Raw genomic sequence first — 17,099 nt, 5'->3', positions numbered from 1 at the left:
GTTTCGATTTCATTCTTCCTTATGCCCAGAACAGCCATTATTTTATTTTTTTAACCCAGCAACCTGCGTCCTTGTATTTCAAAATCTCCACCGTCTTATCTTATTCAAGAAATTCAGTGCTATTGGAATTCTGGGAAAACGGTATCCATGAGCTTTTTGTTAGAAATGCACTGTTCCAAAGCCTTAAATTAATATAGCAATACAATTTTCAGAGGTTCCTTTTCCAAAGGTTCCACCCTTGTTTATTTAAAAAAGAAAAAATTAATAATAAACACAGCCTTTAATCTTCATAGGTTGCCTTAGGTTTGCTGTGTGGAGGACTCTATTTCATCAGCCAATCAAGTCAGGGGTTATGAACCTAAGCCAATGAGTGCAGAGCAGGGGTGGGACTTGGAGCAAGTAACTGTCAGTGAGGTTGCAGTTGGTTGTGGCTGTCCTGCGGTGAACAGAATAGCTCGCCTCCACTTCTGACTTCACACCACAGGATATTCCTGAGGCTCTAGATGGTGAGCCCTCCTAGTTTCCCCTTCAGGAAGTTGTCCTTCCACTCTGGTACCTTCTCCTTCAGCCTCCCTTCCAAGAGGAACAGATGCTCCCACACATTTCCAGCTACAGATTCAGCCAGCCATTCCCTCTTAGAGTTTCCACCTTTTCTATGGCAGCTAATCAAGGACTTTCCCAAAGACCAACCAGCCTCTCAATTTGTTTTTCTGCTTCTTAACCCCTACATTTCCTCTATTGTCTTTGTATATCAACTTTCTGAACTATTTACCTGGCTCATGTTTGTTCTCTTTGCCTTAATGAGATACTGAGAGGAAAGCACGCTAACGCTGTGGTGAATCTCCTCAGGTGTATGGAGCGGAGGTGCCCAGAGGGAGGAAGAGTTCATTTTGAATGAAGGCGCATTAGGAGAGCGACAGACCACCCATCTTCAGAGACTGTGAGTGAGACACTGCTGTGTTGTGTGCTTACTGAGATCATTCAACCCTAGTTGTTTATCTGCCAGAAACCATTGAGCAAGAGCTTTATAGCTTGTGATTACTGGGATCTCACAGTGCCCTCTTCAGGATACTTTTGTCACCTGAATCCTGCAAAATGTGATTAAAAGGGAGAAAGACTTCCCCTTTTCAGAGACAAGTTGAATAAGTATGACTTCCACTCTATGAGTAAGATAATTTTTTAAGGCTGACAATTGAGGACAAATCCGCATGTCATTTTTGAGAGGGGAGTCATTTATTAACTCCACAAAGAAAAGTAAGCCATTATATAGTTTATTGATGAATGTAGGAAACCTATGTGGTAATTTTATGACAAATCAATATTTTTTTCTTTAATGAGACATGGACTCATAAATTTATCCAAAGTCGTAAAAAGTCAGTTTAAACTGAAGAATTTTAATTACACTAAAAACCCATTTATCTGCACTGTTTATTCAGAGTTCTTTACGCTTATCTTTTAAAATATTGAATATTAGCATCCACATACAAATTTAAGATGAGGTCATTTCTTGGGAGCAAAGATTTGTTAGGAGAATTTGGAGTAGAGGTTGAAAAAGCCAAACTGAGTATTCGCCACATATTCACAGCCAGATAGTGAAATTCTGTTGAACTTGATCATATCTATCCTTGAATGTCAAGGGTAAGACTTAAAGTGATTTTATTCTTTTTTGAAAGGGAACTATTAGGATCGAATGTGTAAACACTTATCAAAGATTTTAAATAAATAATTTAAAAATAAAAAAAAATGCTCATGGGAATATAAATCCCCACTTTTAGTTTGGAAAACAATAAACAACTGTATTAAATTCTGAAAGCAAGTAAGAATGTATAATTCTGATGCAGAAAATACTTTTTATTTTTCAATTAAGCCCAGGATATTTAGTCCTGGAGTAACAGTGAACAAGGTAATAAATGTTCTAAACAGTTTATTGTTAACTAAGAACAAATATCACCAGTGTATCACAACAGCACGGACTTCTGGAGCAATGCTTCTATATTATGGCTGCTCCTTAGAATCACTGGGAAGCTTTGAAGGTTCCAAACACCCAGGCTGTACCTCAGTCCAATTAAATTATTCTCTAGAGGGGCAACCCAGACACCTGTATTTTTAAAACTCTAAGTTATTCCAGTGTGTAGCTAAGGTTAAGAATCACTCTCAGAGAGCTAGCTGAGCTTGTTCTGCTCTACCACTTATTTTACTATCAAAATCCCCTGGTCTGCCTCCAGCTCTTGACATGTTTAAGTAAGGATAAGGAATTTAGAAATCCTTTGAAGTTAGTCAAAAATTAAATTAAAAAAGCAGCCACTGACATCAGGGAACTGGTCTGATATCAGAGCTAGGTCTCACTCATTGTTACTACAAGCCTGATGCTCACAGCTAGTCTATGTTGTTCTCCTGTTGGACATAAACAATCTCACAGAGCATCAACATCCGATAATGTCACTCTGAGACCATAATAAAGTGAGAGAAAACAGTCACTGTGCAACCCATACAATAGCAAACATCCCTTCTCTCTGCTAAAATGAGTGACTGCTTCATCTGTACTCATTACAGCTCATTCTAGTCTGCCCTTTATATAGATAAGATTTGAGATACCCAATCACAGAATTTCTCTTTCTGACAGCACCCAATATATAGTAACCCTGCACTTTCTTTGACCCTCCCCAAAATTACCCAGCCACAGCCCAGATCCACACTAAGCTCTTTCTAACATCCTTTTACCGAAATACTCCACAGTTCCCCAGGATGAATGTTCTCCCTCATTGAGACAAAAAGTAAACCAAACTTGTCAACCATAGGTGTATTTCTGGTCGTCTCTTTGCCTGAACGGCATTGATACCCATTCTCACAATACCTGAATCAGGAATATTAAAAAGAAGCTGGCATTGAGACTAAAAATTGAGCGCTGTTGCCTTTGAATTGGGTGAATCACAGTGGTTGCTAACCTTGGCTATACATTAAAATTGCCTGGGGAACCCAGGTTAAAACCCAGACTGATTTAGAAACCTCTGAGAATAAGACCTAGGCACCACTATTATTATAGCTCTACAGGTAATGCCAAATAAGAACAATAAATTCAGGGAGGGAGAGCACACAGACTAAAAACTACACAAGTTGGAAAACTAAGGCCAACAGCTTTGAAGTAAGTTGCTCAGTCTTTCACTCTGCAAGCAGCAGCCCATCAAGCCTGTGTATGCAGGCAATCTGACCATAGAGTTGGCACTTTTGAATTGGTGCTAATATGCTACAACCTTTGTAAATGGTGTTTACAAGGCTCTTTGATGCTGGTATACAATCAATACCAAGTGGAAAATAGTATAAAGTGTAATTACATAAGAATGAACCCAGCTATGTAACTAAAACATGTAAGAGCCACTGGATGACATAATTGTGGATTATTTTTTCTGTTTTTTGAAATGTTTGTTTTCATACTTATTTCAAAAGTGTTCACAATAAGCATGTTTATTTAATTAATTTTCCCTTTCAAAATATTGTTTTTGTAATGAGAAAAGCATATATGAGAAAACATATGTGTATGCGTGTGTCATGGCCCCTGTTGTTTCTTTTCCAAAAAGTAAAAATGAGATAAAACATGTAACAACTCCTCTGCTTTAAATCTTTTTGGCTTCAATATTTTTATTATGTGCTCAGTTGTTATATAAATACATAAACGTTAGACAAAATCTAACCCGTCATTGTTCTGAATGAGATAAAAGAAGGCTATAACTAAATATCATCATGGACTAGTATTTTCTATCTAGATAGAATCACAAAAGAAATGAGAATATTTTTCTCCTATCCCACTACTTATTTTGGAATAGCTTCCAGAACACACTTCCAGAAGCTCAAAGAAGCTGAGGGCAAACTCCTCAGTTGTCCATCCCTGTACCAGCCTGTGGTCCCAGTAACCAGTTGGATAAAACATCCTTCTTTCAGATAGTTAGAAAATTGTAAGGTGAATAATGCTGAGCAGTGCTTGACATTGTAAGTGAACCCAAGGTAACACTGGCTAGTCTCTATCACTTGCTCTATTGAAAGCATCGTTGAAGGGAAAGTATCTCTAATTTTGGCAGACTCTAAGGTATCATTATAAATAATAAAGAAAAATATTAGAAGACTACGAAGAAGGCAGATTTTACTGTTCTTATGTGAGTTTTGCAGAGTCATAACAGTTGGATTCAGACAATCCGTGACAAACAACAGTATGAATTCGAATTCCAGTATTGATCGTGTTGTTCACAAAAGACTTTCTGGCACTTGGGTGGAATATTTCAGAAATAAGTTCATAAGTTATCCTCCGGACCTCCCTGAAATCATTCTAGTATTGTCTTCGATCTGCACAATTGGAGGTAGGTGTAAGTCTCTTTATTATTTGAGTTTATTTTATGGATATATCTTGCAAATGCCACAATATAGATAGCAGTAATAGGAAATTAGAATTTTGTTCCTAAATTCATACCTCTGTCCCAAGATTTTCAATTAAACGAATTCAACAATAATCTGCCCCAGAAGAAACATGTAAAATCTGATCTATATTCTTCACCTCTATTGAGTTCAAAATATCCACACCTTGCTACTTGCTAGGTCATGATTAGATTTAAGTGATGAGGAGAATTGAAGCAGATAGACAGAAAATCAAGGGTTGGAGGATTTTTATGTTATCTACATTATCATAAACTATAGTTTCATTCATATTTTAAATTTAGTTGTCCCACCGCTTTCTTCAGATGGACAAAGGATTTTCAAATTGATAAGACTTCTGAATGATTCAGTTACTTTTTAATCACTCGTTAGAGTTTCACATTGGTTTTGTCCAAAAGAAAAATTTTGCCGACCTCTATGAGAAAACAACACTTGTAGAAACCAAAAGAAAGCATTTTTTTTTTTGCATTCTTTTGACCTGATTAGGAATTGTACTAAAAAAAAGCAGAAAACATTAAACTGAAAAAAAAAAATGCTGTGATATTGCTTATTGCACTTTGATAACAATGATGAACAAAGTTAAATATTCATTTTAAGTTTTCCAATGTGGAGTAGCTAACTAGTAATAGATAGCTAATTTTTCTTATCGGGCAAATTATTATGGCTAGTTCCTCATCGTTATCTTGGAAATCAACCAAGAGATTTCATTGAAGTTTAACAGAATAGCTAAAGAACCTATCTGACTTATAGCATGTGCAAAAACTGCTATACATATTTTAGTAGTGACCCAAGAGCCAATGATTGCTAGCAATATTTACTAATGATTTTAAGAAAATGAGATACTTCATAGATGAGATCAAGGAGGAATCTAGTGGATTAGTAGTTACACTGATTCTGTGTGCTGAAGTGTGAAGGAAGGTTTCAAAGACAGGAATATAAGAAATGTGTAAAACCATATTTCATTGTCATAAGTATTAAGAAATCATATCAAATTAAAGTTTAAAAATGTGATATTTTACCACTTTTCAATAAAGATCTTTTTTTGCAGCATTTTTGAACCTACGTTTGAAAGACTTTCTAATTCCTCTGCCTGTAATATTATTTTTAATTGGATGTAGTTTTGAAATATTAAGTTTTACATCTGACCAGGTATGTAGAGTAAATACGACTATTTTGTACTATATCTAAGATTTATATAAATACAAAGATGGCTTAAAAATTGTAAAAATTCTTATCTCTTTACTGCTCTGCCAATTGATATATTTTTAGGTTGTCAATAACATCTGATCAGGTATGTAGAAAAAGGAACCAAGTGTGAAAGAGCCAAGATCCAGCTAAACATAGTCAAACCAGAACCTAGGTCTGAAAGTTGATAGGCAATTCAGAATGAGTAAAGGTACAGTTCTTGAGAGTGTGAGTGGCTAATGAGTATTTAAACAAAATGCAAAAGCTTAGACAAGAGTTAGTTAACAAAATAGAAGCTCAGAGAGACTTTGAGCTGCTGGTACAGGACTCTAGTAGCAAGAGAATTCTGACATTGAACCAATCTATTGCCTCAGTTAGTTATGTTTCATAGAATTACCATTAGAATAGAGGCTAGTCTTTAAGTATGCCTGGTTTAGAATACATCAAGAAATATAACTCGAACCTTGTATCTGGTGTTAGAAGTGAGGAGTAAGGCAAACTGTAGATATAGTCAAGGCAACTATAGTGTAGCTAAATAGTTGGAAACAGCTGGAGCCAGGTAGAGGAGGGAGAATATACTTACTATAAGGGATATAGAATGCATTATCAGCACAATATGAATATCCTCTAACCCAAGGGTTGGTGGCAAACTTTTTCTATAAAAGTAAATATAGTAAATATTTTAGATTATGCAGGCTATAATCTCTGTCTCAATTATTTAACTCTGCTATCGTAGTTCAAAAGCAACCATAGACAATGCATAAATTAATTAGCATGGCTGTGTTCCAATAAGACTTTATTTACAAAAACAGGTATTGAGCCAGTTTTGGTTTAGGGGCCATATTTTTTCAACACCTACTCTAGTCAGTCAGAATATGAATGAGTATGTGTGTGAAGATGATTGACTTTCCCAAACAAACGTAACCAGTGATATAAAAAAAAAATACGGAAAACCTATATTTATATAAAACAGGGGCAGAATACTACTCCATTTGTCAACAGATTTTATAACCATACGATTTTGATACAAAAGCAATTTTAAGCACTTCTGTAAACTTTACTATGTGTCGATAAGTCTTTAAAGGAAGAGACCACATGTCAAAAACAGTGAACAGTCTACAATTTTACTCTACTTGGAAGCTAATAAGTTAGCCTGCCGCAGTTTAATGGTCTTGGCAAAAGACATGGGACTCCTGGGCCAGCTGAAAAGAACATTATTACTCAATGCAATAGTGGAAGCCAGCATATCAGCATTTTCTTGTACCTGTTCCATGATCCCCTATTCCCACAGAGAGAAGCTAAAAGGCCAGGTGAAACCTGCATACACAATGGGCTGGATTACCATAGAAGAAACCTGACCTTAGAGAACTTGAATATTTTATGGTGGGCGGTTAGCTCATCTGCCCTCTTTCCCAGATGGAGACATTATCCTTATTACACAGGATAGCATACTAAACCTGTCCTTTGCTCTGGAGAGAGACACTTGCTCTATCTTCCAAAGCTGTTAATTATTCAAATGTTCTTGAAAAGATAGTCTGGAAGAAAAGCAATCAGTGCCTCCACTCATAAGATATGAAGAAACACAAGAGATCATGAAGAATCAGCTCTCAAATGCAAAAATATCACCTAACACAGTAGGTACTCAGTATTTTTTCCGAATAAATGGATGTTGAATGATTGCATGTCCATAATAAGATTTACAAATATCAACTTAATATTTTGATAAATACCATTAATTAGTTATTTCATCAAGTGCATTGACATCCCAGTCTCTATCCCTGCTCTTCTTTTACACACATCTTCTTCATAAGCCATGGCTAATTATTTGTAGTTTCTAGAATTGTTTACTTCGTTGTGGATTTTTGTGCATGATAATCCATCTACCTGAAATCTTTTTCTTCATCTTGTATGCCTGAAAATTTCCTACATATTCTCTAGTATCCATGTAAATGTATTTTCTATACCTGTTCTTTAAAAGAATAAAAAAGGCATAGAAATGTGTATTCATTTTCTACTGTAATTGGTAATAAGTTCAACAGTTAAGACTTCAGCACTTACTAAATTATGATGTATCTTTTTCTATTTTGCTAGAGATAGGAATGCCTGGCACATACTCTATGCTAATAGAAGGATGGATAAATTTAAAAATAACATATTTTTATATTATTAGGTACAAAGATATGCAGATGCCATACAATGGATGGATCCAAATCTTTTTTTTAATCTATTTCCACCAATAATTTTCTTTAATGCTGCATTTGACATGGATGTTTACATGCTCCAAAAATTATTATGTCAGGTAAAAAAATACTCTTTTTCAATAATATTATTCACTCATGAAACACTACATTTTGCTGTATTCAAATTTTTAAACATTTTGCTCCAAATTGGAAAACAAAGAAGACAGGAAAAATGTACGAGGAGTGGGAGAAGTAAATTCAGCCTTTTATTTTAGTAAATAAACCATATCTTAGCAATTGTCTAGAATATTTAAGACTCAAGAAAAATTATGAAGGAAAAAAAGTAATGAAAATATGAATGGCAGAACTTAACGGCAGTTATCATTTAAACTCTGACATGCTACAAGAAAACTATTATGACTATATTAGGTCCAATAAAAGGAAATTATTGATAAAAGTCACATTTTTAAATACTCACCTTCTAAAACTCCCACACCCACAATACAAATAAAACAAATAAAACAGAGAAGAATATTTACAGAAATAACTATAACCCTAATTTACAAACTATTATGATTTTTTTTCTAATCATGTGATATTTGTACCTCATCAAGGAAAGACCTTGAGGAAAAATAGTTCAGATCTTAAGCAGGGGTGCATTTCTTTAAAAGTAATCAAAACACTTTTGTAAATATAAGGTCACTATCTAAACTATATTAGAAGCAAAACTATTAGAACAATCTACACTTTATAAATTGAGTCCAGACAAATAGAGTTCAGACAAATGACAACAAAAAATGAAATTGGAATGAATAGAGATACAAAGCATTTTGTGCTGATTCAGTTGATCTCTGGAGAACTGTCTCCTGAGCCTCTGTTCAACTCAGGGTCAGCTGAAGCAGGGTGAGCTGGAGGCACTCCCCCTCATCCCCCACTACTCATGTGTCCGTTGGTACTGTTAGTGTTGGCTGTAGGCAATAGCTGTCACTGTGACACATATCTCATCATCTAGGTTACTTCAGGCTTCTTCACATGAAGGATGTAAAGTCTCAGACAGCAGGAAAGGACAAGCTCTAATTTGCCATTGCTTTTTAAGTCTCTACTTGCATCATGTTTGCTCTCATTCCTTGTAGCCAAAATGAATCAAATAACTAACCCCAAGTCAGTGTGGGAGATAACAACCCAATGATATGGATTCAGGAAGCAGACTTACTGCAGCTACTTTTGCAAACAATTTACCATGTGATTTCTTGAGGTATAGACAACAGCTATGTGGTGGAAGAAAAGGGATTTGAGCTTCCTGACCCTCAATCTTCTTGTCTCAGAGCCTCAATTTAATTTGTTCCTTCTAACAGGAGTTAATACAACAATCCTGACCACCAAAACCTTAAAATGAGAACTTGACTACTCTAGAAGTAGCTTATCTACAGGGCCTTGATTTTCTTTCACCATCCTGATGCTGTTGTCAAGCTTTATCCACCAAAGACTCCCTCTCAGTAGCACATATAAACACTTAATCATTCTTCTTCCATTTCTAAGATTGAGTTAGTGATGTATGATCAAGTGACTTTACCAAAATCACTCAGCACTAGCACCCACACTGGGGCCTCCTGAATTAGAGTCCAGTGCTCATTCACCAGCTCATTCTGCATGAGTGTCTCTGTACAAGTAAAAGCTAAATAATCAAAAGGAAATGCTTTTAATATTTTAGTTCTTCCGAATTCTTTTTTTAAAACTTCATTGGGTTTATGACTCTCCTGTGCCTATATCGTATGACTCATTGCATAATTGGTGAATTAATGTATAATAAATGAGGGAATGAGAACTTTACTTTTTCATTAGGAAAATACATGAGTTTCCTGATGTAGTAGCCGAAACTGAGACAGAAACCTGGGTATGCCATTTGATTTACTTCTCTGAAGAATTTTTTTTTTCCCAATTACAGTTGACTAATATTGTTTTATATTAGTTTCAGGTATACAGCCTGGTGGTTAGACATTTATATAATTTACAAAGTGACCCCCCCCCACCGCCAGATAGTCTATCACTCACCCGACACTATACATAGTTATTAAAATATTATTGAATATATTACCTATACTGTATTTTACTTTCTCCTCCTAACTATTCGTAACTACCAAGTTGTACTTCTTAATCCTTTCACCTTTTTCATCTTTCTCCACCAACCCCCCATATGACAACCATCAGTTAATTCTCTGCATCTGCGAGTCTGTTTCTGTTTTATTTGTTCATTTATTTTGTTATTTAGATTCCAAATGTAAGTGAGATCATATGATATTTGTCTTTCTCTGTTTGGCTTATTTCACTTAGCATAATATCTTCCAGGTTCATCTAAGTTGTCACAAATGGTAAGATTTCATTCTTTGTTTATGGTAGAGTAATATTTTACTGTATTTTGTACCAATTCTTTTTTTAAAATTTCACTTGTTTACTGTCGCTTTTTTATAGTTGGCATACAATAACATATTGGTTTCAATTGTACAACATAGTGATTAGAGATCTATGTAACTCACAAAGTGATTACCCCACCATATCTAATACCTCTCTTCCCCCCTACATATTTATTACAACATTATTAACTATTTTCTTTATGCTACACTTTATATCTCCATGTCTATTTTGTAACTATCCATTTGTACTTCTTAATCCCTTTGCCCTTTTTCACCATCCCCCAACCCCTTCCCATTTAGTAGCCCTTAAGGTAATCTCTGTATCTATGAGTTAGTTTCTGTTTTCGTTGTTGTTGTTTATTTTGCTCTTTAGATTCCACATGTATGTGAAATCATGTGATATTTGTCTTTCTCTATCTAACTAACTTTATTCAGCACAATACCCTCTAGGTCCATCAAGGCAATATCTTTTTCCATCCCCTTTCTTTTAGTCTGTGTCTTTTAATCTAAAGTCTCTTATAGGCAACATTTGTAGGGGCCTTATTTTCTTATTCATCCAGCCACCCTATCTTTTGGCTGGAGTAGTTAATTCTTTTCCATTTGAGGTACTTGTTGATATGAATATAGTTATTACCATTCTTTATTCATGTTTTTGATACTTTTTTTCTTCTTAAAAAAGTCTCTCCAATATTTTTTCCTGTGATACTGGCTTGGTGTTGATAAATTCCTTTAGCTTACTTCTATCTGGGAAGCTCTTTATCTGTCCTTCGACTCTAAACAATAGTTTTGCTGGATAGAGAATTCTTAGTTGTAGATCCTGGGTCTTCATCACTTTGAATATTTTGTGCCAAGCCCTTCTGTTCTACATAGTTTCTTTTGAGAAATCAGCTGCCAGTCTCATGGGTGCTCCCTTGTAGGTAACTAACTGCTTTTCTCTTGCTGCTTTTAAGAGTCTCTCTGTGTATTTAACCTTTGGCATTTTAATTATAATATGTCTTGGTGTGGGCCTCTTTGGGTTCATCTTTTTTGGGACTCTTTGAGATTCCTGGGGTTGTATGTCTATTTCCTTCACTAGATTAGGGAAGTTTTCCATCATTATTTCTTCACATATCTCTTCAACCTTTTGTTCCCTGTCAGGTACCCCTATGACCTGGATGTTTCTACATTTAATTTTGTCCCATAGGCTCCTTAAATAATTATTATAGTCAGCTTCTTTTTTCTTGCCATTCTGATTGAGTGTCCTTGGCTTCCCAATCCTCTTTATTGCTGGTTTGATCCTCTTTTTTATCCACTCTGTTGATTCTAATATACTCTTCATCTCACATAATGTGTTCTTCATTTCTGACTGGTTCTCTTTTATAATTTCCATTTCCATTTCTATGTTTTTTATTTCATTGTTAAAATTCTCACCAAGTTCATCTAAACTTCCCCTTAGTTCATCGGGCATCTTTATAACCAGTGTTTTAAACTCTGCATCTATTAGATTACTCGACTTCATTATTTCTGGATCTCTTTCTGTTCTCTCATATGGTTTCTGCTTGTCTTCTCATTTTGACTGCCTTTTTGTGTCTTTTTTTTATGTGCTAAGTAAAACTCCTAAATCTCCCGGTATTATTAGTGTGACTTTGTGTAATAGGTGTCCAGTGGCACAGTCTTGAGAGGGATTCAGCTGCAGGCTTAATTTAGCTCCAGCCTGTGCTCCTCTGGAACCACCTGTTAAGATTCAGCAAGCAATCCACAGATACTGTGCTTATAGTTGCCACACCAGAAACCAAGACCAGCTGCCACCAGTGTGAGTCTTGGCATTGGCTCAGTAAGGAGGACCAGACTCACCCAGAATACAACTGAATGTGTCTTGGATAGGGCTGTGAGTTGGGGGAGGTGGAGTTTCTGGGAATCCTCTGGGCAGAGCAACCTGTGATATTCAGTTTGACAATGTCTCAGCTATGGCGGTGCTGCATCTGCACACTGTGAGGAGGTGGAGGGGGGCTCAACAAAAGAACAATTGATACCACCCACACTTTTGCCTTGGAGAAAGCCTTGCCTCTGGCCCTCATTCCAACAAATCAGTGTCCCCCTGTAAGTCCCTGGTGCCCCCCAAACAGGCAACCAGGCACCGGTGCTTAGAGCAAGCAGGTCTGTCACCATGAAAGTCCACTCGCGGACACAGACCCTTTAAGAGGCATCTGCAGATACCAACTGCAGCTGCCGTAGCCTCTGTCCTACTCAGCCACTTGGTCTTCTCCCCCTCCTACCTTTGCAGGTTGATTATTTCTCTCCCTAGTTTTAGTGGTTCTGTTCATCTAGATTTCAGGCAACTTTGCTTGCTGTTTACTCCATGTTTCTATCCCAACTTCGATGTGGTTGCAAGAGGGATGAACAAAGCCTCTATCATCTATGCTATTTTTAGGTGCCTTTCGTACCAATTCTTTTTAATCCAATAGTCTATTGATGGGCACTTAGGTTGCTTCCATATCTTGTCTATTATAAATAATGCCACAATGAACATTGGAGAGCATTTATCTTTTTGAATTAGTGCTTTAGGTTTCTTCAGATAAATACCCAGAAGTGGAATTCCTGGGTCATAAGATATTTCTATTTTTAGCTTTTTGAGACACCTCCATACTGTTTTCCATAGTGGCTGCACCAATTTGCAACCCCACCAAGTGTGTACAAGGGCTCCATTTTCTCTACATCCTCATTGCCACTTGTTGTTTGTTTATTTAATGATGACCATTCTGACAGGTGTGAGGTTATATCTCATTGTGATTTTGATTTACATTTCTCTGATGATTAGCGATGTTGAGCATCTTTTCATATGTTTATTGGCCATCTGTATGTACTCTTTGGAGAAATGTCTAGTCAGATTCTCTGCCCATTTTTTTAAATTGAATTGTTAGGGTTTTTTGATGGTCAGTTGTGTGAGTTCTTTACACATTTTGCATGTTAACCCCTTATTAGAAGTATTATTGGTGAATATCTTCTCCCAGTTAGTAGGTTGTCTTTTTGTTTTTTTTTTTGTGTTCGATGGTTTCCTTTGCTATGCAAAATGTTTTTAGTTTAATGTAGTCCTATTTGCTTATTTTTTCTTTTAGTTACCCTTGCTCAAGGAGATACATCATTAAAAATATTACTAAGAACAATGTCAAAGAGTCTACTGACTATGTTTCTTTCTATGAGTTTTATGGTTTTGGGTTTTACATTTAAGTCTTAATTCATTTTGAGTTTATTCTTGCACATGGTATAAGAAAGTGGTCTAGTTTCATTTTTCTGCATGTAACTGTCTAGTTCTCCAACACCATTTATTTAATAGACTATCTTTACCACATTGTCTATTCTTCCCTCCTTTGACCATATAGGTGTTTGTTTATTTCTGGGCTTTCTATTCTGTTCCACCAACCCATATGCCAGTACCAGGTTTGTTTGTTTGTTTTTATGCCAGTACCAGGTTTGTTTGTGGGGTTTTTTTTTTTTTTTACTTTTTTATTAGTTTCAAGTATATAGTACATTGGTTAGATATTTATATAGTTAATGAAATGATCCCCCTGATTGCTCTTTCTCTCCTCTGGCTCTACAGCTAGCCATTACATTAATGCTGACCACATTTCCTATGCTGTGCTCCCCATCCCCGTGACCTTCTATCACTTACTAATTTGTATTTCTTTAATCTTTCACCCCTTTCTTCCAGCCCTTCAACCCCCTCTGGCCATCACCAGATTGTCCTCTATATTTGTGAGTCTGTTTTTTATTAGTTTGTTCTTTTTATTCTTTAGATTCCTCATATAAGTGAAATCATATGGTATTTATCTTTCTCTGACTTATTTCACTCAGTATAATAACCTCTAGGTCCACCATGTCATTGCAAATGGTAGGATTTCATTTTTTTAATGGCTGAGTAATATTCCATTGTATATATGAACCATAACTTCTTTATCCAATCATCTGCTGATGGGCATTTAGGTTGCTTCCATATCTTGACTATTGTAAATTGTGCTGCCATGTACACAGGAGTGCATAGAACTTTACAAATTATCGTTTTGGTTTTCTTTGGAAAATGCCCAGAAGTGCAATTGCTGAGTCAAAAGGTAGATCCATTTTTAATTTTTTGAGAAAGCTCCAGACTGTTTTCTATAGCAGCTTTACCAATTTGCAATCCCAGCAACAGTGTATTATTGTTTCCTTTTGTCCACATCCTCTCCAATACTTGTCGTTCTTTGATTTATTGATGATAGCCATTCTGACAGGTGTCAGGTGATATCTTATTGTGGTTTTAATTTGCATTTCTTTGAGCATTTTTATAACCAGTGTTTTGTACTCTATATCTGGTAGATTGCTTGCCTCTATTTCATTTATTTCGTTTTCTTAAGTTTTCTATTTTATTCGTTAGTTTATTTGTTTGTTTTGTTTCTTCATTTTGGCTGTCTCTCTGTGTTCGTTTCTATGTATTAGGTAGACATGCTACATCTCCCAGTCTTGGCAGGGTGGCTGTTTGTAGTAGGTGTCCTGTGGGCCCCATGGCGAAGTCTCCCTAGTCATCTGAACCAGATGCTCCAGGAGTGTCCCTTGTGTGTTGCGTGTGCCTTCATGTTGTAGCTGAGCCTTGATTGCTGTTGGCACATCAGTGAGTAGGATTGACCTTCAGGCTTACTGGCTGTGAGGATTGGCCATGATCTGCTTTGCAGTGGCTGACCCCATGGAGAGGGATTTGCCTCTGGAGAATTGATGTAAATAGGAGTGATCGTTAAATTGATGATGGCTGTATTTGTTGGTGAACCTTTTTTGGAGAGCAATTTAGTAATCTCTATGGAAGGCCCTAAAAGTAATGTATGTTTTTAATTTTAATTATTGAAATTCTAAAGAAGTATTAAGGATGTGTAATAAGGTTTAGTCACAAAACTCATTTTTTTATATTGCTGTTTTTATGTAATATTGACTGTAAGAACATTTTTCAACATCATTATGAAACCCTTACAATTATTATTTTTATTTTATTATTTTAACTGAGATAATTAACTGTACCATTATATTAGTTTCTGGTGTACAACATAATGATTTTATATTTGTATATATTTTTAAATGACCATCAAAATAAATCTAATTAATATCTACCACTTCACATAGTTACACATTTTTTTTATGATGAGATTTTTAAGACCTATTCTCTTAGCAACTTTCAAATATACAATAGGGTAGTGTTAACTATAGTCACCAAGCTGTACATAACATCCCCAGGATGTATTTATTTTATAACCAGAGGTTTGTACCTTTTGACCCCTTCACCAATTTTCCCCACCCCACACCTCCCTCCTCTGGCAACCACAAATCTGTTTTTTGTATCTATGAATTCAGAGTTTTGAGATTTCACACATACACATACCTAAGGTCTATAGTACTTGACTTTTCTGCCTGACTTATTTTACTTAGCATAATGCCCTCAAGGTCCATCCACATTGTTGCAAATGGCAACATTTTCTCTTTTATTTTAAGATTAATATTCCATGGCATGTATATATGTGTATACATATATCACATTATCTTTATCCATTCATCCATCAATGGACACTTAAGGTTGTTTCTATGCCTTGGCTATTCTAAAAAATACTACAGTGAACATGGGGGTACAGTCCTGCATTCTTACAGGTAACTTCAGGCACAATCACTACATTTTCTCAAATATATTTGGGGGTAAAATCTTGCTAAATAGCCACCAGAGGTAGAATAAAAGTAGGTGGCAATGGTGGGAAGGCAGAAAGTAAGTAGAGTTTCGGTCCTAAAACAACAGAATTTAATTTCCCATCTTTCTTTATAGTCCTCTGCCATTTCTTAACATTATTTTTGTTATCTTATTTTCTTTTTCTTTTTATCTTTGTTGCTTTTCCTATGTTAATAAGCTATGTCTCATATGTTATGCATAGTTAAATGTATATATATTTGTGTGTGCGTGTGTGTGTGTGTGTATAGTATACTCAATGGCCTTATCAAGAAAATTAAAAGTTCCTTTTAAATTATAATATAGTATTTCTTAGGTCCTAAGAATCTCATTGCAATATTTGCCTTTCATTTCCAGAGTTATATGCACATAGCTATTAAATAAGAAAACTTAAATTTTCCTTGATGAACTGAGTATGATTGTACATCTCCAATAATCTTGATTATCTGCTTTTGAAAAAGAAATAAAAGGGATCTGATTTTCCTATCTGTAAAAATTTTTTGCAGATACTTTTAATTACAATTCCTGGCTTTGCAATAAATTATACCTTAATTTTTTGGTATCTGGCATCTGTGAATAAATTATATTTGAATACCATCTCACAGTTCTTATTTTCAACTATCCTTTTGAGTTCAGATCCCATGCTGACTGCAGCTGCTATAAGAGACCTTGGTAGGTATATATTTTTTCTTTTCCTATATATAAAACATCATATTCTGTATTTAACTTGTTTAGTTTTAAGATCTTTTGTTCACTATAGCTTTCACAATGTAAAATGGAGTACTAGGGCATTTGAGATTGAACATAGAAATGCAATGGTGATGCTTAGAACAGAATGAAATGTCAATGATGGACTTACTTAGTAGATATTTTTTAAAGTCTTACATCCACTTGTGAAATAGAACAGGAGATTATTTGGAATCCTTGACTTTATACATCCTTCTACTTTGAACTAACAGATCCGAGGGCTTTACAATACTGTATATACACTGTGGTGACATTTCTATTGCCCAACACCTCTTTTTTTTTTGAAAACACTGTCATTAGAATAATGCCATTTATTTTTTAAAAATTGCCTTTGGAGTCATTGTCACCATTTGAACTAAAAGCCTGAAAAATACAAAACAATAAAATCACTAATTGCACAGTGTTTTCAGTGTGCACTATTTTAGGAGAAAAAAATATGTATTT

General features: G+C 35.4%; 1 protein-coding gene across 1 annotated transcript in view; it reads left to right on the top strand.

Annotated features, from left to right (window-relative positions):
- Nucleotides 1-429: 429 nt before the first annotated feature.
- SLC9C1 (solute carrier family 9 member C1) overlaps nucleotides 430-17,099 on the top strand; it is an 89,236-nt gene continuing 72,566 nt past the window's right edge. The window contains exons 1-6 of the mRNA XM_006905497.2: nucleotides 430-506; nucleotides 850-940; nucleotides 4,162-4,349; nucleotides 5,471-5,571; nucleotides 7,778-7,906; nucleotides 16,415-16,580. Of these exons, the coding sequence (XP_006905559.1) occupies nucleotides 4,205-4,349; nucleotides 5,471-5,571; nucleotides 7,778-7,906; nucleotides 16,415-16,580 (541 nt within the window). The 5' untranslated portion in view covers nucleotides 430-506; nucleotides 850-940; nucleotides 4,162-4,204. The remainder of the gene's footprint in view (nucleotides 507-849; nucleotides 941-4,161; nucleotides 4,350-5,470; nucleotides 5,572-7,777; nucleotides 7,907-16,414; nucleotides 16,581-17,099) is intronic.

This window comes from Pteropus alecto, unplaced genomic scaffold (assembly GCF_000325575.1).
Source record: "Pteropus alecto unplaced genomic scaffold, ASM32557v1 scaffold270, whole genome shotgun sequence".
In the NCBI taxonomy this organism is placed as follows: Eukaryota; Metazoa; Chordata; class Mammalia; order Chiroptera; family Pteropodidae; genus Pteropus; species Pteropus alecto.
Note: the sequence above shows the minus strand (reverse complement) of the source record. Positions and strands in the feature narration are given on the sequence as shown.